At 55.8% G+C, this 26,995-nt stretch overlaps 1 protein-coding gene and 1 long non-coding RNA gene across 6 annotated transcripts; one reads left to right on the forward strand and one right to left on the reverse strand.

Annotated features, from left to right (window-relative positions):
- The first annotated feature begins 227 nt into the window (after window positions 1–227).
- LOC146403090 (uncharacterized) lies at window positions 228–2,007 on the forward strand. The gene is made up of 3 exons (XR_014802935.1): window positions 228–351; window positions 565–763; window positions 1,813–2,007. It is a non-coding gene; the product is annotated as an uncharacterized LOC146403090 (long non-coding RNA).
- On the reverse strand, window positions 1,737–19,773 carry BIK (BCL2 interacting killer). 5 transcript variants are annotated; one of them, XM_084955068.1, is made up of 6 exons: window positions 19,707–19,773; window positions 4,740–4,892; window positions 3,412–3,519; window positions 2,797–2,914; window positions 2,158–2,222; window positions 1,737–1,942 (listed from the first exon to the last, which is right to left on the reverse strand). In XM_084955068.1, exons 2-6 carry the CDS (start codon window positions 4,883–4,885, stop codon window positions 1,816–1,818), a joined length of 564 nt encoding a protein of 187 aa, XP_084811194.1. In that variant the 5' UTR covers window positions 4,886–4,892; window positions 19,707–19,773; the 3' UTR covers window positions 1,737–1,815. The 5 variants fall into 5 exon arrangements, with proteins under 5 accessions (XP_084811194.1, XP_084811193.1, XP_084811192.1 ...); XM_084955067.1 differs by having other exon boundaries at window positions 3,412–3,522; XM_084955066.1 differs by lacking the exons at window positions 4,740–4,892; window positions 19,707–19,773 and adding an exon at window positions 3,873–4,011.
- Between the last annotated feature and the right edge of the window lie 7,222 nt (window positions 19,774–26,995).

The following is a 26,995-nucleotide window of genomic DNA, read 5'->3' on the forward strand; positions in this document are numbered from 1 at the left end:
CAGGCTTGGGGCAGCTGCCCTGGCTCCTGGCCATCACAGGCCAGCACTTCCAAGCATGGTGACCCCACACGCCCGCAGGTTTCCATGAGGGAACCCCTGCAAGTATCGCCCCAGGTCCCCGCTTCCCCCGCTGTCCGAGTGTGAATGCCCTGGAGCATGATGAAGAACCAACTGTTTCTTAAGACTTTGGTTTAGAACATTTCAAACCTCTTGTTGCTCCCCCGCAGCACCTCCTACCTCCTGAGAGACTCAGACCTGCCTCATCTTCAGAAATCCCGACTAGACCAGGGGCCTGGTTCACGAGCCTCAAACGCACAGCGACGGTGCGGCTGCAGGAAGCGCCACGTACAGGTCAGACACTGGTCGCAGCTGCCTGCGTGCTCGGGCCTGTCTCCCACCCCAGCACCTTTCAGAGGCCGTCTCACCTCAGGCCCCATCACATCCCGAGTCCTCTGGTGCCCCCTGGACACTTCCCATAATAGTCTCAGCTGCTTTGTGTGCATTTTTTCTTCCCTGGAAAAGGTGTGAGATCTGAGGCAGGGACCCGTCCTCTCACGCCCCCAGAACCTATACCAGAGCTGGTGTGGTTCAGCGAGGGTTCCTGCCGCCTGGTGGAAGGACGCTGCAGACCCCAGGCCAGGACCTTCCCCAAACTCATGGTGGGAGACGCCACTGCCCAGCCAGCGTCAGCTGCCAGTCCCTCTCCTCTCTGAAGAGCCCCACGCTCGAGAAGCCACAGGCAGCCCAGACCACATCCACATGGGTACGTGGGTGGGTGGGTGGTTTGTCCTGAGAGCTCAGGACAGCCGGGTGTTGGGCAGTCAGGGAGGACTTCCTGGGAGAGGTGCCTTGGGATTCGGCCTTGCCACATCCTTAGCCACTGATTCTACAGTGGGTGCCCAGGCCTTGAAGTCAGGCCATCCACACAGGGTGAGCCCTGGGGTCACTTCCAGGTCTGTAGGCTTGGTGGGGATGGGCTGTCTGGGCTGGAGTGTGTCCTCCCCAAAGGAAGCAGCTGCCTGAAAATGGTAGACTCTGGGCTCGTCCTGAGATCCTGACACAGCCACAGTTTGACATACAAAAGGCAGCAAAGTTAGGCCTCCAAGCTGTGAAGGACCAGACCTTGGGGAGCTGCAGCACAAGGCCTGGGGGCTGGAAGGAGCACTGAGTGCGGAGCAGGGTCTGACCAGCAGCGGCATCTGCTGGCTCAGCCCCAGAGGCCAGAGAAGCCTCTCCAAGCCTGGGCCCTGGGGCAGGGGCAGGAAGGCAGGAAGATGGGGCTGCAGAAGACGCTGGGGTTGGGGGAGGGGGCAGCTGGAAGGAGACAAGAGGGGGAGGAGGGCCCAGCAGGCTCTAGAAAGAGCACTGGGTCTGGGCTGGGGTGCGCTGAGCTCACAGGGCGGGAGGTGCCCCCGCCAGGCCCTGCTCCCCACCAGACTGCACTGCTGGGTGCTGGGGGAGCAGAGGCGGGGAGAGTAGGCCGCCCCGTGTAAGCAGCACTGACAGCGCGAAGGAGATAATCCCTAATGGCAGGCTGCGGGCGCCCAGGCGTGACAAGGAGGGGGCAGACAGCTTGTGTTGGGCCAAACAGCATGACAGCATTTGCAGGTGCAGGAAGGAGCCGGGAGGCTGTGTGACCCGGGCAGCCCACAGGTGGCCGGGAGCACGCCCTGCCCTGCCCTCCCCTCGGCAGGCAGAGCCAGCCCACGCGGCAAACCCCAGAGAGCACCAGAGACTGGCTGGAAACCAACATTTTATTGAGCTCTCCTCACCCTGCAGAAATCTATTCCAGCAGATTCTTTTTTGCCGCAGGCATCACAGACACAGGGGTGTGACCAGCACCCCCCCTGACGTCCGCTGTGACCAACCCACAAGGAGGAGGCACCTTCTCGGCACAGCGCGGGCTGGGCCAGGGGAGCAGGTGCGTTCACCAGTAACGACCCTGGAAGTATAATGAATTCATTTCTCTTACAAAAAAAAGAAAGAAAAGAAAAAAATGAATATGAACCTCAGTGTCCCAGCACTTGGAGTTTAAATATTTAAAAAAAAAAAAAAAAGATCACCAGTTAAAGACAACAAATCCAAAACGGCCACCTCCAGGGTGGTGGTCAAGGGGGAGGGGCCCGCCCCACCCCACACTGGCCAGCAGCTGGTCACCTCCAGGCAAGCATCACCACCAGCAGCAGGGACAGCGCCAGCTCGGGCCACAGGCTGGGAGACACCTGTGGGATGAAGGAGGGGACACGTGAGCCCCTTCAGTCTGCCTCACCCCCTGCACCCGCTCTGGACACGGGGACCAGCCAGTCAGCGGGGAGGCTGGGTGGTGACGGGGGAGTCAGGTCAGGTGGGGGAGGCGGGAGCACCTCACTCAGAACTGGGAGGAGGTGACAGAAAGAGGAGCAGCAGAAGAGGGATGGAAGAGTGGCTCTGGGCCGTGGCAGAAGGGGCTGCCAGCCTGCCATAGCCGGTGTGACACAACCAACTGGCACGAGGGACAACCTGCAGTGCTGCTGGGGAGGAAGGGGAGCCGTTAGGAAAGCTGCTCAGGACAAGAGGCGACAGTGAGGAGCCAGCCTGCCAGGTGAGGGCCACTCCTGGCAGAGGGACAGCAGCGTGGGTGGGGAAACAGGCAGGGATCCAGGCGTCCCCTCAGGGGCCTGGCGGCAGCAGAAACAGGGGACCAGGCAAGACGAGGCAGTCGGGAGTGGTGGGGACGGTGGCCTCCAGAGCGTGTGCCCCATGGAGCAGCTGCTCCTTGATGTCGCCACATCAAGGCCCCCAAATCTCAAAGCTTACCCTGTCCCTGAGGGACAAGATGCTCCTGAGCCTTCGGTTCTCCCTGAGGTTCGTGAACGCAATCATGAAGCTTCGAAGAACATCCCTCGGGCCTATCTGGCTAAAGGGGAAGAAAGAGCTGCAAGACAAAAGTGGGGGAGCAGGGCCATTACTGCAGGACAGGAGCAGAGGTGGCCTCTACTTCCGGTGACAGCGGTGGGGAAGGCCTTCTGTCTCCCCACCCACTGTCACCCTACCCCTCTCCCCTGGGAGCCTTCAGCGAGGGCCTCTCCCCACGGCCTGGTCTCTTGGTCCTAAGCTCATCTCATTTCCTGTTTCCTCCTTCCCCTGCCTGCCAGTCCCCCGGGATCTGGACTTGCGTCCTAGAGTTGCCACAGGGCAACGCTCCACAGGCCCAGAGAGGCAGGTCCCTGGCCTTGTCTCTGTCCCCACCGGGGCAGAGAACCTGCATGGAAGCTGAGATGCCACCTGCTCCACCCCCACCCCCGGGAGAAGGCCCCACCTACACACTGGGCGCAACCCCATCCGACCTCGCTCAGCGTTTCCCATCATGTTAAGCCACAACCCTCTGGGGAAGGGGGCTGGGGACCCCTGGGCTCGGGGGGGACTTGTCACCTGTACACGATCATCCAGAGTGGCTCGGCGAACTGGGGCAGCAGCAACCTCAGCTCCAGATCATCGGCAATGGAGGCCAGCTGCATGGCCAGGTGATGGGGGGCCTCACTGCTGGGGGACCACAGGGAACTGGGTGTGGGTGTGCTGGTGACCCCACAACCCCACCCAAGGTTCTCGCGGCGCAGGGGTGTCAAGCGAGGTGGGGGTGGGGCCCTTCACACCCCCCTCCTCCGGCTCCCATTTGCTTCAGAAGAAGCCATCAAGGTCTGGACACCCTGGAGTGCAGGTCCTAGATCCTGGGGAGGGGGCTGCCCAGAAGGAAGGGCAGGAAGACACTGCAGGTGACGGAGTCAGCCCCCTGGCCCCCAGGTGGCCTTCCTTCCCTTCCCAGGGTAACTGAGTGCCCTGGAGAGTCCCGGGGGGCTTGGGGGGAAAGGTGGGCAGGGAGGCTGGGGTCTCACCTAGCCTCCTCGTGGGGAGGGACCCTGGGACCTGTTCCCAATCTTGACACCACCTCAGATGTCACCATCCCTTTCAGAAGGGAGGCGCTACCTGGGCCCTGTCGAGCCTCCCCCGGTCCCCCGCCCGAATTCCTGACGGAAATGGAAGGTGCACGCCCTCCCACCCGCCGGAAAAGTCTAGCACATTCCCCTCCCCGCCCCAACCTGGGGAGGTCGCTCTGAGCTGCTTGCAGGGCTGCCTGCATTCCAGCCCGGTGACTTGGCTGGAAATTCCCAGGGAAGACAGGCCTCCCAGGGGCCAAGGCCTCCGAGCCCCTCCCTGCCCAGCTGGCGGGGGGGTGGGAGCTCGGAAGGAAGGAGGCAGAGTCTTGGGTCCCTCCAGTCCTAAATCCCCGACCAGCCCCAAATCCCAAGTCTAGGACTTAATGGCTCAGAGTGTCCTGAGGCCAAAAGCAGGACAGCAGCACCCAGAACCCAGGCTGATGCTTAGTTGTCTCAGCATCTCCTCTTTGCTGCCCGAACAGCGGGGTCAGGCCCTGCATCTGAGGTGGCCTCCTTCCGGGTTTAGAAAATTGATCACATCTCTTAAGAGGCCTGGAGGCACCCACCCTGTCTTAGGGCCACAAGCTCGAGCCACTCTGATGGCCAGTGCCCCAGGTCCATCCCAGATGGTGACGCTGCTGGGTGCCCACGGGTCCCTGGGAGCTAGTGTCAGAGCAGAGCTGCCCCGCCCGGGGCTTTGCCCCCGTGACCACACCCGGGAATTTCCACTCTGCAGAGCTGCCAGGAGAGCCAGGAGGCTCTTCTCACCACCAGGCAGTAGTCCCTGACCAAGAACAGGGGAGGGCAGGGCCCAGAGAGACCTACCTGTGGGGGGAGACCTCGGGGTGGAACTCCAAGATATTGGTCACGCCAGGAACCCCCACCACTTGCTCGTCCAGGAAGCTGGGGCCATGGTTTTGCAGGAAGGTGTACAAGAAGAGGCTCCTGGAGAGGGGTCTTGCTTCATACATTTCTTCTCTGGAGGAAAAAGATGTAGACTTGATGCCCAGAGACACACAATGCGGGTACCACCCACAAGTCACCTTACCTCTACCCAAGCTCCCTGGCGGAATCCTGCTGTGTGCCTCTGGGCAAGTACCGAGCCTCTCTGTTCTCTGTCATACATCCCCTAGAGTCAAGGATCTGGAGACAATTCACAAGGGTCCTTGCCTTTTTTCTTTGTGAAAAGAATCAGACTTATGGAGTTCCCCTCGTGGCTCAGCGGTAATGAGCCTGACTGGTATCCATGAAGTTGCAGGTTTGATCCCTGGCCTCACTCAGTGGGTTAAGGATCTGGCGTTGCTGTGAGCTGTGGTGTAGGTCACAGACACGGCTCAGATCTGGTGATGCTGTGGCTGTGGTGTATGCTAGTAGCTACAGCTTCGATTTGACCCCAAGCCTGGGAATTTCCATATGCTGTGGATGCCGGACATAAAAAGACAAAAAAAAAAAAAAAAAAAGAATCAGACTTAGAAATGTAGGCTCTAATAATAGCCCTCAAGAAGCCTGGAGTCGAAACTAAAAACTCCAGGGTCTGGTGTCACAGTGTATGGACCAAGAGCCAATCCTGGGTTCTGCCAGCTTCCTTTGGCTTCTCCCCACAAGCAGACAAGGCAAACACAAGCTAAACAAGGAAAAAAAAGTCACCCACAATCACAGTTCCCAGAGGGGCACTGCCAGTTTCTAAACACGCACATTTTCGAAAATGGCATCACACCTTACACAGAACTTCATAACCTCCTTTGTCTTTTTCCTTTTTTTTTTTTTTTTTTTTTTGCTTTTTAGGGCCACATTCACAGCATACGGAGGTTCCCAGGCTAAGGATCAAATCTGAGCTGCAGCTGCCAGCCTACACCAGAGCCACAGCAACACCAGATCCGAGCCACGTCTGCGACCTACACCACACCTCACGGCAACGCTGGATCCTTAACCCACTGAGCGAGGCCAGGGATCGAACCCGAAACCTCATGGTTACTAGTCAGACTGTCACCAGTGCGCCACGATGGGAACTCCCTAACTTCCTTTCTTCACCTGTCTGTCTGGCAGGACCCCTCTCCACGCCCGTGGCTCCTTGCTAATAGGACTAGTTTTCTTTGGGTGGCCCTGAATCTGCATTCAGCTAAGCCAGGTTCGTCTAAGCCGGTCCTGACACTCCTGTTTCTCACTTTCCCAACATGCCTTGCAGTAGAGGAGGTGGGTGTGCCAACCAGTTCTGGTCAGTGAGGTCTCAGCAGGCTGGTGTGGGAGCTGGTCATAATTCACCCCACACCGTATCAAAGAGCCTCGGGTCGGGAACACAACGAAGAACCAAAGGGCCTGAGTTCAAATCCCAGCTCTTCCCCTCAGCACCTGGGTGACGTCACAGTTTTCTCATCTGTAAGGTATCAGGAGCCCCCCCACTGGGATGGAGGAATTTCTTTCTAGTAGTTTGGGGGTTTTTTTCTTTTTCTTTTTTTTTAGGGCCACACTCAAAGCATATGGAAGTTCCCAAGCTAGGGGTCAAATCAGAGCTGCATCTGCGACCTACGCCACAGCCACGGCAACGCGGGATCCTCAACCCACGGCGGGAGGCCATGGCTCGAACCCACGTCCTCATGGATACTAGTTGGGTTTGTTACCGCTGAACTCCCTCCTTCTAGGAATTGTTTCGCCGCATCCACAGCTTGTGGAGGTTCCTGGGCCAGGGATCGAGCCCACATCACAGCAGTGACCCGAGCTACAGTAGCGACAATGCCGGATCCTTAACCGCTCGCAGGGCCACCAGGGAACTCTGCCTTCAAGTACTCGGAGCAAAGCCTGGGACATGGAGGGAGTACCTACTGTTATGGCCTCTGGACTTCTCTCCACTGTTCTTACACTATTATTTTCTTCTTTTTTGGCGGCCCCAGGCCGTATGGAGTTCCCAGGGCCAGGGATCAGATCGGAGCTACAGCTGTGACCTAACTCAGGATCCCTAACCCACTAGGCCAGGCTGGGGATCACACCTGAGCCCCAGCGTTGCAGAGATGCTGCTCATCCCACTGTGCCATAGCGGGAACTCCTCATAGTGAATATTATTAATAATTAACCGGCTTCTACCCGAGCCTCCTGCTCCCCAGGCCAGGGTGGACCAATGTTCATCCCGGAGGTGGACCTCAGGCAGCACCTAACGGGCACCCGCGGGGACACGGAGTGACCAACAGGGTGAAGACGGGGCAGGGGCTCATGCGCACACAGGCAAGTCTCCGGGGCCCTCCAGGTGTCTCAGGGCGAGTCTAGACAGGTTATTCTCAACAATGCATCCAAACCGCACGCCGAGATGGACATGACGTCATCAAGGACGCAGCCAGGCATTTGGGGGTCTGGGGCCCTCTGGCCTTTGAGCCAGAACACCGCATAAGGACAGCATTGTTCTAGAGAATGAACGCCCAGCGTTCGTATCAAGAGATGGCTGTTTCGGTTTCCTAGGAGGGAAGCAGTTTTACATCTGTTCCAGATGAAAGCTCCGTGTGAAAGGCAGCGCGCAGGAGCTGGGGCTGGGGAGATCAGACGTGTAAACACAGCCACAAAACAGCCCCAGCCTGACATATGCCACCCACACCTGTCAGGACAGCCTCTTCCCCCGTGGGCTGAAAGGAGCTGTCAGGTCAGACCTGGTGGGTGGAGGGAGAGGGGCGGGGGGGAAGGGGCTGCCACCTGCTGAGGGCACCTGCAGCAAAGTGTTAAAAAGCACGCAGGCACTACTACTCCCCCAAACCAGCAGACCAGCACACCCACACTCAGCAGCGGGGCGGGGGGTGGGGGGTACTTTTCTAAGAGCCCTAAAAGGCTGTAAGCAACTTAGACACCGAGCTCTGGTACCATTCTGGGCACCTGAGTCTTCATGCATTTGTTCCAGGGCATCAGTTAAAAGCTCTGAGGTGACTCCAGGTCCACCTGCGAAGAAGCCAAGTTATGTGACAATTCTTTCCTTCTAAAGTCTAGATGACAAAACTGGTACGGTTTAAAGCCACTTTTGTAGGGAGTTCCCGTCGTGGCTCAATGGAAACAAATCTGCCTAGCATTCAGAAGGACACTGGATCGATCCCCAGACTTGCTAAGTGGGTTAAGGATCCAGCATTGCCATGAGCGGTGGTATAGGGCACAGACATGGCTTGGATCCCGCGTTGCTGTGGCTGTGCAGCTACAGCTCCGATTTGATCCCTAGCCTGGGAACTTCCATATGCCACGGGTGCAGCCCTAAAAGATGAAAACCAAACCAAGCCAAACCAAACAAAATCCACCTTTGTAGCTAAAGGTTGACTTTCATCCCTCCCCCTTTTAATCAGGGGATGCTGAACCAGGGTCCCAAACCCTGTTCCCAGCACCCACCCCCCCCACCCCACCGCCCTGCCCCCGGGGCTACTGACACCACACTGGGGTGGGGGGTGGGGGTGCCATGTGACTCAAATTAACTGAAATTAGGAGTCCCATTGTGGCGCAGTGGTTAACGAATCCAACTAGGAACCATGAGGTCTCAAGTTCGATCCCTGGCCTTGCTCAGTGGGTTAAGGATCCGGCGTTGCTGTGAGCTGTGGTGTAGGTCGCAGACGTGGCTCAGGTCCCGCGTTGCTATGGCTCTGGTGTAGACCGGCGGCTATAGCTCCAATTCAACCTCTAGCCTGGGAACCTCCATATGCCGCGGGAGTGGCCCCAGAAAAGGCAAAACGACAAAAAAAAAAAAATATATATATATATATATATATTAACTGAAATTAGATTTACAGAGAAAATTATAAACCAGTCTTAGCAAGATCAACATATTAAAAATCAACAGCATTCCTGAAGGCAACCAGGAAATAGAGCAGACAATAAATACCTCTGCAGAAATGTACAGTTTTTGGTCAGGAACGAATCTAAGGATGCTTGCTTAAAATCTTCATGTGAGTTCCCACTGTGGCCCAGCAGGCTAAGAACCTGATGGTATCTCTGTGAGGATGCAGGTTGGATCCCTGGCCTCACTCAGTAGGTTAAGTATCTGGTGTTGCTGCAAACTGCCTCACAGATGTGGCTCGGATCTAGTGTGGCCATGGCTGTGGCGCAGACCGGTAGCTGCAGCTCAGAATGGACCCCAGTCCGGAAACTTTGCCTCAGGTGTGGCCGTTTAAAGAAAAAAAAAAATTAAAACTCCTTTAAAATACTTAAAAGACCCAGCTAAATGTAGACAGAGGTTTTAACACTACCAGGGTTCTAAACCCTGTCGATTTGACCTTGTGTAAGGCTGGCATTTCAGGAATTGTGACCAGGAGCTGTCTGCCCCCCAGGCCCCAGGCTCCAGGCCCCACGGGTGGCTATGCAAATGGCCATTTTCCAGGGAAAGCTGCCCTGGCCCTCGTTTGCATCTGTCTCCTGGCTCCCTTACCCTCCCCCAAGCCCTCCCCGCTCCAGAACCAAAGAGAAGGCTGCGCTCCTCTGGAAACCCCTGCCTTCCCAGCGGGTGAGGGGCCACAAGGGGACTTCACTGGGCAGACAGCCTGAGCCTCACCTTGACCCACTGTCCCAACATCCCCTGGTCCCCAAGACATGCCTAAAATCCTTGGGCACCTTGGGTACCAAATGGGATGAGGGGCCCTGAGTTCCACACAGGAGCAGGTGTCTGACCAGGGACTGTGGCAGCTTGGTCAGGTCGGGGTCGAGGCTGGGCAGTGTCTGACCAGTTCCAGGGATGGGTGAGCAGCGGGAGTGGTGCCTTCCCAACCAGATGAACTGTTTGGGGCAAGACCTGCACCTTCATGTGGGTCCCCAGACCCTTCTGGAGCCCCCTGAGCTGGCCTGGGACAGACACCAGACTCTCCTCTCCCCATGCTCACCTGAGCCCTGCACGGAGGCTCCAAGACAGGCACAGAATCTTGGGTTAACACCTTAACCCAACCACCCAGTTGCAGTGAGATCTTGGGCAAGATCCTCGGTTTTCTGATCTGTTAAATGGGAATAACAGTCCTAAGCTAACAGGGTTCCTCTTCCAGGCAAGAACCAGCACTGTCTGTCTTATAATCCCGGCTGATGCTTGGGTATCTACTACTGTCAGACACTGACTGAAGCCCTGCGTACGGATTGACTCTAAAACGCTCGCCCCTTAACCCTGCATCTAAATCAGAGGAGCGAAGTGATCCAAGTCCTTAGGCTTCTTGGCCCAGCCAGTGCCTAGACTCCGACCGGTATTAATGGAGAAGGGTCAGCAGCCAGGCCTGGGCTGGCCTTGGGGGCAGGATCCCTGCAGCTGCGCCCAGCTCCAGGCCCTCCCGGCTGCCCCACACCCATCCCAGTGGAGACTCAGTGGCTGGGCCCCTCCGTCCGGGCTCTCCAATGACCCGCATGGAGCAGTCTCAGCTCTGACCCCGCCATGGCTTCAGTGCTGCACAGCTCCTGGTCCCCTTGGGAGCACTCCATCATAACAAGGTCCCCCCCAACAGTCCTGCCACCCCAACCCTGGACCCTGCTCCTGCTACATCATTTTTTTTTTGGCTGTGCTGGAGGCCTGCGAAAGTTCCCAGGCCAGGGACCCAACCCATGCCACAGCAGCAACCAGAGCCACGGTAGTGACAATGCCAGATCCTTAACCCACTGCATCACAAGGGAGCTCCTCCCGCCCCTTTAAAGAGCCCGTGCCTGGGCAGTGACACTGGCCATCCTCGGTCTCTCCCCTGGCGTCCCAGTTGGTCCCCCCTGGGTGTCCTTGGTAGGACAAATTGATAGACTCCACGTTGACATGCCTGACACAGTAAGCAGGTAACGAAACGGAAGCTGCCATTACTATGCACCACTGCTTCCCGGCACACAGCATACAACACAGAGGTGACTGTCTAATGGGGAGTTCTTTTGCGTGCAGTAAGTTCCGGTGTTGTTGCTGCAGTGGCTTGGGTTCCTGCTGTGAGCAGGTTTGATCCCTGGCCCGGGAACTTCTGCCTGCTGAGGCAGCCAAAAAAAAAAAAAAAAAAAGTTTGTTGAATGACTAAACAAACGCACGTACTGAAGTCACTGCAGCTGCAGATCCAGGAGCCTGGACTGGTTTTAAACATCTATTTTTTCCATCATATTTGCAAATGAGTAGTTAAAAACCCTGCTTTGGTGAAAAGCAAGCTCCCCCACCCAGGCTGCAGCCCACACATACCCTCCTACACACTCAGTGGAAACATTTTCCTCCAGAGACTGGGATGCAAATCTAACCTTCTGCCCCCACAGCCGTGAGGACACGCGAAGGGTAGGCTCTGGACCAGCTGACCTGCAGTTTGACGGGCTGGGCCTCTTCCACACACAGAGATGGGAACAGCTGTCCCCTCCTTGGAGGGGAGACCCTCAGCCACGCCAAGCCCAGCCTTCCCCATGTCCCTGCAGGCCTTGCAGTAAAGCAGGAGGAACAGCTAAAGACACCTTGGGCTGCAGCAGTGCCAGCTGGGAAGTGGAGGCCTGGGTACCAAGCTGTGGCTGCTGCGTTGAAGCCAGCTGGAAAGCCCTGGTTCCCAGGCTTTTTTCTTCCCGGCTTCCCATCCACCCACCCATGAGCAGACTTACAGAGCACCCAGTGCTCTAAGCATCAAGCAGAAAAGCCCTGACCTCGGGAGGACGGACCCAGGTTCCAGCCCCAGCTCTGTCACTGCTCTGCGACTAGGACAGGTCACCTAACTCCAAGAGGAGTTTCGATCCTGCACAGAAACGGCACAATCTCCAGGGCTGCTAAGAGGATTAAAAGATACAACTGTGGCCCATTTTCTGCCACCCAGCAGGGGCTCCAAAGCTGGTCGAGGGATCAACAGACCCAGAAGAAGGGATGGGGGGGAGAGCTGGTCCCTACTTCTCTGGGGGTCGATTTGACACTATCTCCCAAAGTCACAAATGCACATACCCTTTGATCTCTAGAATCAAAGGGTGCAGGCCTGCCTGTACCTGGCAGGTACCAAGATCTTGAAGGCACATGAACACAGCAGGGAGCACTGCTTAACTGCGCTGCCACATGTGTAATAAAAAGAAGACAGATGGAGACTTCCAGGTGGCTTAGCAGGTGAAGGATCCAAGGGCGTTGTCACTGCTACGGCTCGGGTTGCTGCTGTGGCGCGAGAGTTCGATCCCTGGCCCGGGAACATCCGCAAGCCAAGGACTCAGTTAAAACAAAACAAAACAAAAACAAAAACGGAGTTCCCATTGTGGCGCAGTGGTTAACGAATCCGACTAGGAACCATGAGATTGTAGGTTCGATCCCTGGCCTTGCTCAGTGGGTTAAGGATCCGGCGTTGCTGTGAGCTGTGGTGTCTCAGACGTGGCTCGGACGTAGGCCGTAGGCCGGCGGCTATATCTCTGATTAGACCCCCAGCCTGGAAACCTCCATATGCCACAGGTGCAGCCCTAGAAAAGACAAAAAAGACAAAAAAAAAAAAAAAAGGAAAGAAAGGAGTTCCCGTCGTGGCGCAGTGGTTAACGAATCCGACTAGGAACCATGAGGTTGCGGGTTCGATCCCTGCCCTTGCTCAGTGGGTTAACGATCCGGCGTTGCCGTGAGCTGTGGTGTAGGTTGCAGATGCGGCTCGGATCCCGCGTTGCTGTGGCTCTGGTGTAGGCTGGTGGCTACAGCCCCGATTCAACCCCTAGCCTGGGAACCTCCATATGCCGCGGGAGCGGCCCAAGAAATAGCAGCAATAACAACAACAACAACAACAACAACAAAAAGACAAAAGACAAAAAAAAAAAAAAAAAAAAAAAAAAAAAAAAAAAAAAAAAAGGAAAGAAAGAAAAAAGGCAGTTCCATCCCCTAAAGGAGAAGGCAGAAGGAGACATCATTTTATTATCTACGTTTCTGTCTTCCTGAACACATGCTGGTTAATGACTGATTCAAAAAATAAAGCAAAAACAATTGCCTCAAGTTCAGAGCTTTCATCTGCGGTCTGAAAAGGTGATGTCTGCTATTTCAGGAATCAGGCATCCAACCTCTCCCAGCCCCTCCCTGGCCCCCCACCCACTCCTTCCCCACCTGGCAGGGGCGGTCCTGACTTAGGAACCTGCAGGTGCCCAGAGCAGCTGGTCTGAGGTGGGTGGGGCTCACGCCCCACAAGTGAGGGAGAGATAACGGGGACGAGAGAGCGAGGAGAGGGAGAGGGAGGCAGGAGAGGGAAAGGCATCTCGGCCCTAGAGTTGGAAATTCACCCACAGGTGGGCGGGAGGTGTTCGGTAATTTGGAAAATGGCAGCTTGGAATGAGCCCCTCGGTCCTATGAACGCCCCTCAACTGGCACTGCAGCCCTGCACCTCGAACCCCAGCACAGGTGGTGGCCTGATCCACCCGGAACCAGGTGCAGACACGGCCAGCGGCTGAGCTAGAGACGGGCCCAGCCTCCGACGGGCTTCCCGCTGGCCTGGCCGCAGGCAAAGGCTGCCCCCCCCCGCCCCAGCCTGTTGCTTAGGAACCCCACATCCTCTTATATTCGCATCTACTGGGTCCAGCCTCCCCCTCCGGAGGGGACTTTTGCCCATTTCACAGATGGGGGACCTGGGAATGGTGAGAACGGAGATTCAGAGCCAGGTGCCTCCGTTCTCAACACTCCCAGGTCCCCAAATACACTGAGCCAGCAGTGTGACGGAGTCACTCGGGAGAGAGAAAAGAAGGCAGCCTTGACCATCATAAGAAAGGTCTTGCTCTGAGGGCTGAAAGGCCAAATAACTTTACTGAATTCAACAGCGGCTGGAACATGCCGGGCCCTGCGTGCGAGGCGTGGGAAGATGGACCAGGAACTAACTTTTAGTCGCTGTTCACGGGAGCATCATGTCTCCTTCACACGGGCTGCACTGGGCACTCCACAGGCTTAACCCTGTTTAAGGAACATTAGCCCCTATTTACAGATGAGGAGACTGAGGGTTAGAGCAGTGACGGGCTTGCCACACGCCCCAGGGAAGAGAGACATTAAACCTGGCCTCAACTCCAAGACACACTCTTGGTCACAGCTTAGGGGTCCAAGTGTGGCAGGAGCTGCTCAGAGGCTGCCAGGGCTCCTGGTCCCCAAAGCCTCCTTCGGGTCTGGCCCGACACGCTCAGGAATGACACAAAACCAGTGTCCCTTCTCCTCCCCTGGGCAGCTTGGCCACCGCAAAAAAATGGAAGAAGGGGGGCCTCTGTGTAGCATGGCAAGAAGTGATGGATAAGGGTGAGTGACAGTCTGCTGCAACGCTATTTATGCAAATGTTGACCATGGAAAGGCTGTGCCAGGCAAGGGGCACCGGGCTGAGGGCACATCTGGAGTCTGTTGACCCAGCTTGGCTGTGCTACTCGGAACAAATGCCTTGGCCTCTCTGGGCCCCTAATTCTTCACTTGTAAAGCAAACACTGGAGCCAGAGGCTCTAATGCCCTTTCGGGCTCAGGGATTCATAAAAACTGGACAAAGCATAACAGATTAATAACTCTCTTGACGACTCATTTCAGCACTGGTTTTGAAGTGGTTCGCTACGCTCCGAAAAGTCTGTGTACCGCCCCAGGTTCTTCTGTTGAAAACCTGATGCTCCAGGATGGGAAAAAAGAGGGGGCCTTGGGAGGCTCTTAGATCCTGAGGGCTCCGCTAATGGGATGGGGGTTCTTCTAAATGAGGCCCAGGAAGAGTTCCCTGGGGGCGCAGCGGGTTAAGGATCTGGCATTGTCACCGCTGTGGGTTGGATTCAATCCCTGGCCTGGGAACTTCATATGCTGTGGGTGTGGCCATAAAAAAAGTAATAATAATATGGTAAAATAAAAGTTAGTGAGGCCCAGGACAGCTCCCTCCCCCACCCTCCACCAAGGATACAGAGGCCAGTGGCACTGCGACCTTGGACTTCCAGTATCCAGGACTGTGGGAAATAAATGTCTGTGGCTTCTGAGCCACCTCGGCTGTGGTGTTGTTAGAATACACACTTCAAAGAAGTGAAGGGAACACAGCTGGGGCAACAAGGTGAGGCCAGATTGCAGGGGATCCCAGGCAGCCCAGCCCTGGGTGACGCCCCGAAGGATCCCTGTGCTTCTCTGCCACTATTAGAAAGAAAGGGTACCACCTGGGCCTGCAGTTTTCAAGTTCAAAAGCACGTCTTTTGAACACCAGATGCTGAAGAGGGCATGGACAAAAGGGACCCTTGTCCACTGTTGGTGGGAACATAAATTGGTGCGGCCTGTATGGAGCACAGTAAGTTCAGAGATTGCTCAAAAAACTAAAAACGGAGGAGTTTCTGTCTGTCGTGGTGCAGCAGAAATGAATCCGACTAGGAACCATGAGGTTGCGGGTTCGATCCCTGACCTTGCTCAGTGGGTTAAGGATCCGGCGTTGCTGTAAGCCGTGGTGTAGGTCCAGATGCAGCTCAGATCCTGTGTTACTGTGGCTGTGGCATAGGCTGGCAGCTGGAGCTCCGATTGGACCCCTAGCCTGGGAACCTCCATGTGCAGTGGGTGCAGCCCTCAAAAAAGCAAAACAAACAAAACACTAAAAATAGAGCTACCATATGACCCTGCAATCCCACTCCTGGGCATCTATCTGGACAAAACTAATTGAAAAGATACACGCATCTTAACAGTTCATAGCAGCACTATTCACAACAGTCAAGACACGCAAACAACCAATGTGCTCATCAGCAGATGACTGGCTGAAGATGTGGGCACATCTATACAATGGACTATTACTCAGCCATAAAAAAGGATGGAATATTGCCATTTGCAGCAACATGGATGGACCTAGAGTTGATCATACTAAGTCAGACAGAGCTAGACAAATATTACATGATGTTACCAATATGTGGAATCTAAAAAATAGTACAAAAGAACTTACTTACAAAACAGAATGACAGACACAGAAAACAAAAAGAACCAAAGGGGGAAGAGGGGGAAGGATAAATGAGGAGTATGGGATTAGACAGATAGATATTATCACGAGAAACTACTGTGCAGCACAGGGAACCTTCAATATCTTGGAATAACCTATAATACATGCACAGGTTAGGGTACACCTGAAACTAAACACAATATTGCAAATCAGCTATAATTGAATAACATAAGAAAAAAAACATGTATTTAAGTTCCTAAAATGAATTTAGGTGAAGGTCTGTGCTCTGCCAAGCCCAGACACTAGGGGCTGAGGAGACCCCGCATCTCAACCACTCACCAGACCCTGACAAGGACCCCTCCAGGTGGCAGCATGAAGGGTTCCCGTATTCTCCCTGGGACAGAGCCTCATTTCGGCTCTGGACTCTCACCCCCTACCCTTTCACACCCTCCACCCCACCTCACACCCTCCCTATGCCTTCCCCAGATTGGCACGGCGGTGGGGGTGGGGGGACCCGCTTCTTCCTCCCAGGCCAGGCCCAGAATCCACCTCCTCCACACCCTCCACGGGACGGAATTAATTGCCCTCATGCGCAGCGTGGAGCACTTGGGTAAACAGGCCTGGATTAGCCCGTTATGGTCGCATTAAATGTTTACCTGTCTGTCTGCTCCAGCTCCCAGCAGGAACCCCGTGAACAGGGACAGCCCAGCGGGAACAGTGCACACGCCCTGGCTGGGGGGCCCCGGGGCTGGACACCCTCACCTTTTGGCAGAGGCGTATGGTCAGCACTCGCTCTTGGGAAGCTCTGATTAGCTGGCACACCGGGAATTCCCGGATGCATCACCGTCTACACACGGGAAATCCGGCATATCCAGGTCTCTGCCCTCGACAGCCTCTTTTAAATTTTTTGTTTTTTTTAATGGCCACGTCCACAGCCCATGGAGGCTCCCAGGCTAGAGATCGAACTGGAGCTACAGCTGCTGCCCTACGCCACAGCCACAGCCACGTGGGATCTGAGCCATGTTTGCGACCTACACCACAGCTCATGGCAACACTGGATCCTTAACCCACTGAGCGAGGCCAGGGATCAAACCTGCATCCTCGTGGATGCTAGTCGGGCTTGTTACCGCTGAGCCACAATGGGAAGGCCAGAGAGCCTCTTCTGAACTCCGAGCCACAGATGGTAACCTTCCGGGAAGCCGGGTGGGCTGCCCTCGCTGCCCAGAGCTGGCGCCTCCCCTCGGCCTGTCTTCTCCCACCTCCAGAAAAACAGGTTGACCGTGCAGCGTCTGGCAAGGCCCAGCGGGTGTTTAGTGTTGTCACACCCTAATATTGACACTAGGAAAATCAGCTGCCCTTCCTGAGCCCGCCCCAGTGTCCTGACCACCAGGCCTGGCCGCTCCTGCCACCTCAGGGACGAGGAGGGACTCGGGCCTGGGACTTATTTGCTTACATTCTGTATTTCACCCAGCGCCCAGCCCCAACCAACCCTCAGCAGGACAAAGCCACAAGGGAGCGGCCACACGTGTCCACGCCAGACCCGCTGCAGGCTTCCTGGTGGCTGCCAACAACAAAACCCGAGCCCGTGCCGGGAACTTCCTTGAAAGCCCTTGGAATTGTTCTGAGCCCAGAGAAAAACAGTCCGACTCTCGTGAGATCCACTCTGTCTGCGGCAGGGGAAGCAAGAAGCCATTAATTGTCTACCCACTTAATGGGTTCACTAAAAACAGGATGCTTTCCAGGGAGAGGGGAAAACACCTCCAAGGTCAGGGTCAAGGCTCTCAGGCGGTGGAGGACCCCCTTCCATTCACTAGAAGGTGGGACGTGAAAAAAAGGGACTAACACTGCTCTCTCTGCTTTCGCTACCGCTCAGCTTTCATGTGCCTAATAAAACTGACAGCTAATAGATAGAGACATAAACCCAGCTTCTTCCCGGAGAGCCCAGGCTGTGACAGGCACCGGGGATGCTCCAATGGTGTGATCCTGTTCGCATGGGGTTGCAGGCTAACATGAATCACACTACGTGAGCATCCATCATTTCCACACCGTCTTTAGTGTCCTGAAGACATAATATAAGGTCCTAGGCCAGAGGAGATGGTGGGAAGAGTAGGAGGTTCGATGAGGCAGTCTGGGAGGACTTCTCGGAGGAGGCAGCAATGGAGCTGAGACAGCGGAGAGGGAGAGTCTGACACCACAAGGACTGTGCTAAGTACATTACTCCATTTGTTTTAGGCCTGACACTGCCCCATGCAAAGCCACACAGAATCTTCTGCGAAAGAGTTTCCACCAAAAAGACCACTTTTAGCCTAACCTGGCTAAAAGTCCACACTCTGGAAGTTCCCTGCACCCCACCCCACCCCAACACCTTAGACATTTTAAACCAAAAACAAGCACAAATAAACATGTGTAACCTAATGGCAGTAAAGCCGGAGAAGCCACAGTGACCTTGAGGTTAAGATGGTGGGAAGTCCCAAATTCTGCAGTGAGAAGGGAGGGGAGATGAGACTGAGAAGAGCAGCACCAGCAGCCCAGGGCTAACACTGGAATCCACGCATCTTAGGGAAAAGGTGCAAAACGGAACCAAGGAACGCCCAGGATGTGCTGCTCCTCAGGACTCATTCCAAGGGCATGCCACAAACAAGGAGAAATAAGGTTAACCCCCTCCCCCCCCAGCTCCAGGGACGTCACTAACAGTCACCAACACTCGGGAGTGGGGACGTTTCCCCAAACACGGTAGGACACCTCATGGACCCATTTTACAGAATGAGCAAACTGAGGCACCGGGCTGGCACAGCCCTTCTCAGACAACACAGCTGGAAAGTGGCTGTGAGAATGGCTTGGCTTCCAAAAAATCATTCTAGGCTTTTAGCTACACAGCCTTTCTGCTATCTCCTGGACTAAGTTTCAGTTTCTCCATCTGTAAAGTGAGGCCCGGTCCTCGGAGAGCGGCTGGCACAGAGTTGTCCGGCTCCACCCTAACGCGCCGAGGATAAAGCTGAGAGCCCACCCTTCCCGGGAGCAGGAGCTAACCTGATCCAGGGCCCAGCCACATAGGTACTTGCAAAATGCTACAACAGCGGTAGCAGCAGCAGCAGCAGCAGGAACAACAACGTCCCAGCCCCCAAGGCGGCCCCTTCTAGAGAAAATTACAATAACAATTAACGGTTTACAAACCGTTTCGCACCCAGGAGACCAGAGCGCGTGGAGCAAGTGTAAGGAGCCTCGAGTCCCCAGCCCAGGGCTGGTTTGGACCGCGCGGGGATGGGCGGCGGGACCCCTCGCGGTCACCGGATAGAACGCGCCCGGCGGCCACTCCAGCGCTGCGGCGGCCGGCGGTCCCGGGTTTACAAAACCAAACCGGGCGCCTTCCCCGCCGGGCGCACCTGCGCAGGCAGTGGGCAGGCGGAGGGCGGCGGCGCCCGCTCGGCGCGCAGTTCCTGTTCCGGACCGCCCCGCCTGCGGCCCCGGTCAAGTTCGTCTCGGGCCCTTCGCAGGTGCGCGGCGCCGGGGCGCCCCGGGGCCGGCGGGGACCAGTGCCCGACGCCATATTCCCCTTTTTCGTGGCCGCGCGGCTGTGTCACCGCGGCCCCGGCCTGGGGGTTCCGCGCTCCGGCCGGGTCCGCAGGACCCGAAGGACGTGGGAGCCCGGCCCCAGAGGCCGCACCAGAAGGAGGCGCTGAGCAAAGGGGCGTCCGGCCCCCGGGGTGCGGTGCAGAAGGGTGGCCCATTGTACGGATGCGGAGACCGAGGCCCTCGGGGGCCGCGGCTGGCACGCCCACCAACGGGGAACTGGAGCCTCCGCCAGCGAAGGATTGTTCCGGAACCGAGGTCCCGAGACGTCGCCCCCAAGGAGTCAACCCGAGTAAGCAAAACCTGGGCACATGGCCCCCAGCTTCCAGCCGCTCGGCGCCCAGGGCAGCCCCCGGCGCCTACCTGCAGGGATGGGGCCGGGCGGAGGGGCGGACGGCAGCGGAGTTAGGTCCCCAGCAGAGGCGGCAGGGATCGGACTTACCTCGCGGCGGTGGCGGCGGTGGCGGCGGCGTCTGCCCGGAGCGCTGGAGCCGGGAGCCGTATTGTCTGCCGCCAGCGGCCCGCGCGCGGCGGTATAAACTCCGGGCCCCGCCCCGACCCGCCCCCAGGGGCCCTCCCCACCCAATAGCGCCGACTCCACGACCCAGGCGGGTCCGAAAGGCAACAAAAAAGCTACGAGAGAGATCTGTTTACTTGTTTACTCTCTGCCCGCCTCCCGCGGTCTGCAAGTTTGTTTTGTCGCGTGCGCAGTTTGCTCCGGGGAATATTTATGGATGAATCCACTGGCTGCATTTGGGCGGGCAATCCAGGACCTCCCTTCTTCGTCCTCAAAGAAGCCCAAGTTCCTGGTGCTTTTTTTTTTTTTGTCTTTTTAGGGCCTCATCCGCGGCATATGTTAGTTCCCAGGCTAGGGGTGGAATCGGAGCGGTTGCTGCCGGCCTACGCCACAGCCGCAGTAACGCCAGATCCGAGCCGCGTCTGCAGCCTCCACCACAGCTCACGGCAACGGCGGATCCTTAACCCGCTGAGCGAGGCCAGGGAGCGAACCCGCAATCTCATGGTTCCTAGTCGGATTCGTTTCCGCTGTGCCAAGGCGGAAACTCCGCCCTGGGGCTTTTTTTCATCCCCATTTTACTGAAGAAGAAACAGAGGCTCGGAGAGGACGGAACGACCTGCTAAACGACAGTATGACTTCAGCGCTCAAATATTCACGCTGGCTGCTTCAAGAGTCAGGTTTTGTTTGGAGTTTTGTTGTTGTTCTATAGTTTTTAAAATTGTGGTAAAATGCACATAACAAAACCTACCATCTTAACTATGGCTAAGTGCACCGTGGTATTAAATACCTTCAAAATGCACAGCTGTCACCACTCCGTACCTCCCTAACGCTCCATCTTTCTGCCCCACTCCTTCCCACCCCTCATCCTGCCAGCTGCACCACACACCGGCCTCCATTCCCAGGCCTCCCGTAGTGGGTGCAGCCTGCCCTGCCCCGGGGCTCCAGCCTGGCGCTCTGGGCCAGGGGAAAGTGGGTGGAGAAGCACCTTCAAAGCCTCTGGGGAGGGAGAAGAAATCAAGAAGTTTCCAGGCCAGAGGTACCCAGCCCTGGGGTGGGTCAGAGAGGGGTAGGGTTCAAGTTGCTTCGGGTGCCCTTTGGAGGTGGTGGAAGGCAGCGCAGGGGGTTACAAAGTAGCTGGAGTGCCAGAAACACAACACCAAGGCTTGTTTACCTCAGTCCCGATGCCTCGGTACAGAGGAGCAACAGGGTCCCGGGGGCTCCCCTCCCCCTAGTTCTGCCCTTTGCTCCCTGGAGGGGACCTTCTTCCCAGGCTGGAGTGAGGACACTGATGCATATTTTTCCTTCCTTGATCTCATCCCTGAAGTGGGATGACAGCATGTCCCCCCACCCCCCTACCCTCTAGGGCTGAAGGGAGGGTCGGGGGAGATAATCAAATATTTAGCAAACTCTCAGCAGAGTTGAAGCTTCAAGCCCCACCTCCACCCCCCACCCACCCACTGCCGACTCTTCTGGCCTCTTCTGATTTTGTAGTCCTTTCTTTGAGAGCCTCCCACAGGTAGCAACTCCAAGCCCCACAAAGCCCGGATTGGCCTGGCCTAAGAGGCCACAGCATGCTTTATAGGTGGGGGGAGGAGCCGTCCAAAACAGGGGCCTCGGGGTTCCCACTGTGATACAATGGGCTCAGCGGTGTCTCTGCAGCGCCAGGATGTAGGTTCAAACCCCAGGCCAGCACAGTGGGTTAAAGGATCCAGTGTTGCTGCTGCAGCGTAGTGCAACTGCCGCTTGAATCTGATCCCTGGTGCAGGAGTCCCATCTGGGCAGCCAAAAATGAAAAAAACAACAAACAACAGCAAAAACAAAACAAAAAAACAGGGGCTTCTCTGCAGATGAGAGAACTGAGGCTCAGAAAGGGGAAGCAATGACGTGGCCTCCTGGGCCAGAAAACTGGGATGTGTGTGGGAGTGCTCCCAGAGGGGGCTTGGTGCCAGGCACATAGTAGGTATTCAGTAAACTAGCCCAACGGATGGAAGGAGAACAGTTTGGAGACAGATGGGGGTTGGAAGTGCCCACGGAAGGGGTGGGTGAAAAAAGTCTGCCTCACAAGGCCCCAAGGTCATCTGCAGAACAAATGGACCAGAGGAGGTGAAAACCTTGTGAATAAGAATCGGGCCTGCACGAGTTCCTGGGTGGCTCAGTGGGTTGAGGAATCAGCTTTTGTTTTTTTTTTTTGTCTTTTTGCCATTTCTTGGGCCGCTCCCATGGCATATCGAGGTTCCCAGGCTAGGGGTCGAGTTGGAGCTGTAGCTGCCGGCCTACACCACAGCCACAGCAACACAGGATCTGAGCTGCGTCTGCGACCTACACTACAGCTCACGGCAATGCCGGATCCTTAACCCACTGAGCAAGGGCATGGATCGAACCCGAAACCTCATGGTTTCTAGTCAGATTAGTTAACCCCTGAGCTACAACAGGAACTCGCGAGGAATCAGGTTTATCACTGCTGTGGCTCAGGTTTGATTCCTGGCCCAGGAAATTCTTTTTTTTTTTTTTTTTGCTTTTTAGGGCCACACCTGCAACATATGGAGGTTCGCAGGCTAGGGATCTAATTGTCTAATTGATGCTGCAGCTAATTAGTGCCTACACCACAGCTACACAATGCTAGATCCAAGCCGCGCCTGCGAACTACACCACAGCTCACAGCAACACTAGACCCTTAACCCACTAAGGGAGGCCAGGGATCAAACCGACAACCTCATGGTTACTAGTCGGGTTTGTTTCCGCCGCGCCAAAACAGGAACTCCCTGGCCCAGGAACTTCTACATGCCACAGGCTTAGCCTAAATAAATAAGTAAAAATAAAGTTAAAAATAAAAATAAAAAATCTTGCCTGTAGGAGGTCTTGACAATAACAGCAATAGCACCTGCCTTCACCAGTTCAGACCTCTCCACCCAGGGCTAAATACTTGCATCATCGCCTATAATCTCTTACAAGTCTCCCAGGTCTCAGGCACCAGAGCACCCACAAAGGGTCCGCCTACAGGCACGGGAGACCTCGGAGCCCCATTTTACAGATCAGGAAACTGAGGCTCCCAAGAAGGAGGCCACGTGCCAGAGACCACCCAGCCCATAAGCAGCAGCGGCAGCGGATTTAAGCCTGGGTCTCCCTACTTCCTCTGCGGTGTCCTCGCCATCCTGTCCAAGCCTCCTGGGCCTCAGCTTCCCCTCCTTGGGGATTCGCTGGCCTCCACGGGCCTCCTGCTCTCAGAGAACTCCGTGAGCCCGTGGACAGCCCCTTCCATGGGGGCCTCCCTCCTGCAGCTGCCTCCAGGGCCTCCGGATCCTCCCAGCCCCGGCGAGCCCAAGTGCAGAGGCCATGACCTCGTCTCTCTGCAGTTTAGGGGTCCATGGCCCAGCAGACCCTCAGCGCCAACTGAAGGTTGAGTTTTGTCCTTCCTGTGACTGCCTTTGATCAGTCATTTGACAAACTTTGATTGATACCCACCATACGCCAGGCTGGGGATCTAGAGATGACACATTCGTGACACTAATATGGGGCCCACGTCTGAGTGGGGGGGACAGTGGAGGAGAAACGAGCTCTGGGCAGCTTGGCACGCAGCAAGCCCCTCAGGGAGGGAGAGGGAAGCCAGGTAGTGCGTGGAGAGTGGGGGAGGGGTGGGTCCTTGAGCCCTGGTGTCAAGGGACACCTTCCTGCAAAGACTTGAGAAGTGAGGCCACCTTCTGGGGAGATGAAAACAATCCTACCTCTAGGCCCCGGGTGGGGAGGGCAGTGGGAGCCGCAGGGAGAGGGCTGGCCCAGCGTGTTTGCCAAGTGCTGGCCTCAGCATCCAGGGCCCACCCTGGGGGAGCCAGGGGCCAAGGCAGGTTTTAAGTGGCCCTGTCTTTCCACTTGCTCTCCCAGACTTTTGTCCCAGCCTGGGACACCTTATCTGAAAAATCCTCTGGCTTTGAGAGAGGCTTTGTAATATCAGGAGGGACCCATCAAAGGCCTCTGATGTTCTCTGCTGAGCCGGGCCTGAGCTCCTTGCCAGAAACTGGAGCTGCCTGTGAGACCGCCTGGTAGATGCCCTGTGGGGGTACCTTCCCAGGGTGAGAGGCCACTGAGAGCCCGGGGGGCTGGGCATGGGGCCTGGGTGATTTCATGTCCACATGGGCCCCTGCAAGGTAGGTCTCTCCACTGCACAGATGAAGGAACTGAGCCTGGGAGAGGGGTCCTAATGGGTCTAAGACCACACAGCCAAGAGATTGAAGGGCTGGGGCTTGAACCCAGGTCTCTCTGTCCTGTGTGACTTGGGGCTCTGCAGTGAGGCTTCAGGAAGGCCATGAACCTCCTAAAATGAAGCAAGATGGCAGTTGGGATACAAGTGTTTTCTGGGGAGCGAACCTGCAGCCTGGTGGGTGAGGGCCAGGACTCTGAGGTCGCACAGCCCTGCGTTAGAATCCTGACTCTGACACCTGTGACCTGTGTGGCCTCCGGCAAGAGCTTGGGCCTCTCTGAGCCTCCCTCCCACCCTCTGAAGTTTCCCACCTCCCCGGACTGCTGTGAGGATGAAAGCAGAGGGAGCCTGCAGTGGGCACCGTTGGTGATGGATAAACCCGTAGGCTGCTCTTGAAGACAGAGTTTAAGAACTGGTGAGGAGTTCCTGTCGTGGCTCTGTGGTAACAAACCCAACTATTATGCATGAGGACCTGGGTTTGATCCCTGGCCTCGCTCAGTGGGTTAAGGATCCTGTGTTTGCCATGAGCTGTGGTGTAGGTCGCAGAGGCGGCTCGGATCCCGCGTTGCGGTGGCTGTGGTGCAGGCCGACAGCTGCAGTTTGGATTCAACCTCCAGCCTAGAACTTCCATATGCCATATCTGCAGTCCTTAAAAAAAGGAAAAAAAAAAAAAAAAAAAAGAACTGCTGAAGAGTTTGACAGTTCATAAAAGAAACTGTATCTTGGAGATGCATCATCTACTAAACGAAATAACATACTTTACAACTCAGTGTGTTCAGTTCAATCCCACATCTTTATAAAGTCCACATAGAAAACTCTGGAAGGAAATCCACCACTACAAAATGGGAATTGTGGCCATCTCTGGGTGTAAGGATGAGAGGTGACATAATGGTTTGCCTTGTGTTTTTCTGTATTTTCCCAATTTTCTATACAGATGCGTATTAATGTCTGTTAATATCAGAAATACTTTTTTGGAGTTCCCTGGTGGCCTTGTAGGTTAAGGATCTGGCATGGTCATTGCTGTGGCTTGGGTTTGATCCCTGCCCTGGAAACTTCCACATACCAAGGGCATGGCCGAAAATGGAAAAAAAAGAAAGACATCACGACCTCTCATGGCACAGCGGAAATGAATCTGACTAGTAACCACGAGGTTTTGGGTTCGATCCCTGGCTTTGGTCAGTGGGTTAAGGATCCGGTGTGGCCATGAGCTGTGGTGTAGGTCACAGACGAGACTCAGATTCCACGTTGCTGTGGCTGCGGTGTAGGCTGACAGCTGTAGCTCCAATTTGACCCCTAGCCTGGGAACCTCCATGTGCCATGGATATGGCCCTAAAAAGCAAAAAAAAAAAAAAAAAAAAGAAAAGAAAGAAAGAAAGAAAGAAAGAAAGAAGGAAAAGAAAAAAAGGAAAGACATCACTTTTTTTTCCAAAAGAGAAAGGAAAAAATATGTTTGGTCTGTCCCAAGCCAGAGCTGAGCCAGAGACAATGGCAAATGCCTGGCTCCAAGCAAGACAAGACCAGGACAGATACACGATGGCCCTCAGACAGAAAGTGCTAGGTCTCAGGAGAGGGAAAACCAAGAACTGGGATCCTAGAGAGGACGCACATTAATCAGGGAAGCCTTCCTGGAGGAGGAGGTATTTGAGAGCACCCTGGAGAAGGGGCTGGATTTCGGCTGGAACAGAAAGGTGGGTGTGGCCCCACTGTCCCATGGGCACCTGGGAGCCACAGAGGGCCTCAGAGCAGGAGAGGGACTTGATTTTGGAAACTGGAATCTGGCAGCCATGTGGAGAAGAGAACGATGCCCCCAGTCTCTGAGATCGCCCAGGGCTCCTGCATGGGGACACCCCAGCCTCCCTCCCGCTGGTAGCCCTGCCCAGGCTGCCCCTACCCCCGCAAGCCACCTCCTCCACTTTGCGTTCTGCTGGTCCCGCCCTGACTCAGGGTCCTCCTCAGTCACGGAGGCCCTCTGGGGGCAGAGCTGCTGCAGAGCCTCTGCGAACCGTACTGTATTTCGCACACACACAGACCTTTTCCTTTGCATTTTTGGCCACCCTGCGGCGTGTGGAGTCCCCCGGCCAGGGATCAAATCCAAGCCACAGCCACAACCTACGTGGCCCGAGATGGGGGAGTTGAATCTTTGCGCTGTGCGGAGTTTCCCCTGGGCACTGGGTTCAGAGACCCAGATCGGGCCAGCCCTGCCTGGACTTTCTATGGGGCAGGCGTTAGACTGACTCTACAGAGGCCAAGGCGAGACTGTGTGACCTGTGCAGCCACGAGGCCCTCGGCCCAAAGGGTCTGAAATCCAGGCTATGTGACAGCTGAGGGCCCTTGGCTTCTCTGAGGACTTCCAGGGGCTTCAGGGGTAACTGGGGTCAGGGCCAAGGGCAGTAGCCTGGCATTTGGTGGGTTTCCAGCTTGCGGGGAGAGGAAGTCGGAGGTGGGGTAGAGTCCCTGGGTGCCAGCATGGAGCCAGATGCTTCTCCAGGCCCTGGGGAGGCCTTGGGGGCAAAAGTCACTGAAAGATTTTTTTTTCCTTCCCTTTTTGGGCCACCCCAAGGCATATGGAGTTCTCAGATCAGAGATCAAATCAGAGATGGGGTTGCGACCTACGCCCATAGCTGTGGCAATGTCAGATACTTAACCCACTGAGCCAGGCCAGGGATCAAACCCGTGTCCCTGCTGTTGCAAAGACACCATCAGTCCTGTTGTGCCACAGCAGGAACTCCAGTAAGATTATTTTTGAAAGTCAAGGCTGGTTCTTGCTGCTTGAGTGACATCTTGGAAACCCAAATGAGTGGGTGACCCCAACTGCCACTTCCCTCAGAGCTTCCCAAGGCTTTGGCAGTGCCCTCCTCATAGCCACCAATACACAGGTGATTTCTGTCCCCTTGGTCCCCTGCCCTTTTTTTAATCTTTTCTTTTTATTCCTTTAGGGCCACACCCATGGCATATGGAAGTTCCCAAGCTAGGGATTGAATCAGAGCTGCAGCTGCCAGCCTACACCACAGCCGCAGCG

This window comes from Sus scrofa, chromosome 5 (assembly GCF_054392235.1).
Source record: "Sus scrofa isolate SSC_HxYL_T2T_F1_AM1 chromosome 5, Sscrofa_HxYL_maternal_Yorkshire_Landrace_v2.0, whole genome shotgun sequence".
Taxonomy (NCBI): domain Eukaryota; kingdom Metazoa; phylum Chordata; class Mammalia; order Artiodactyla; family Suidae; genus Sus; species Sus scrofa.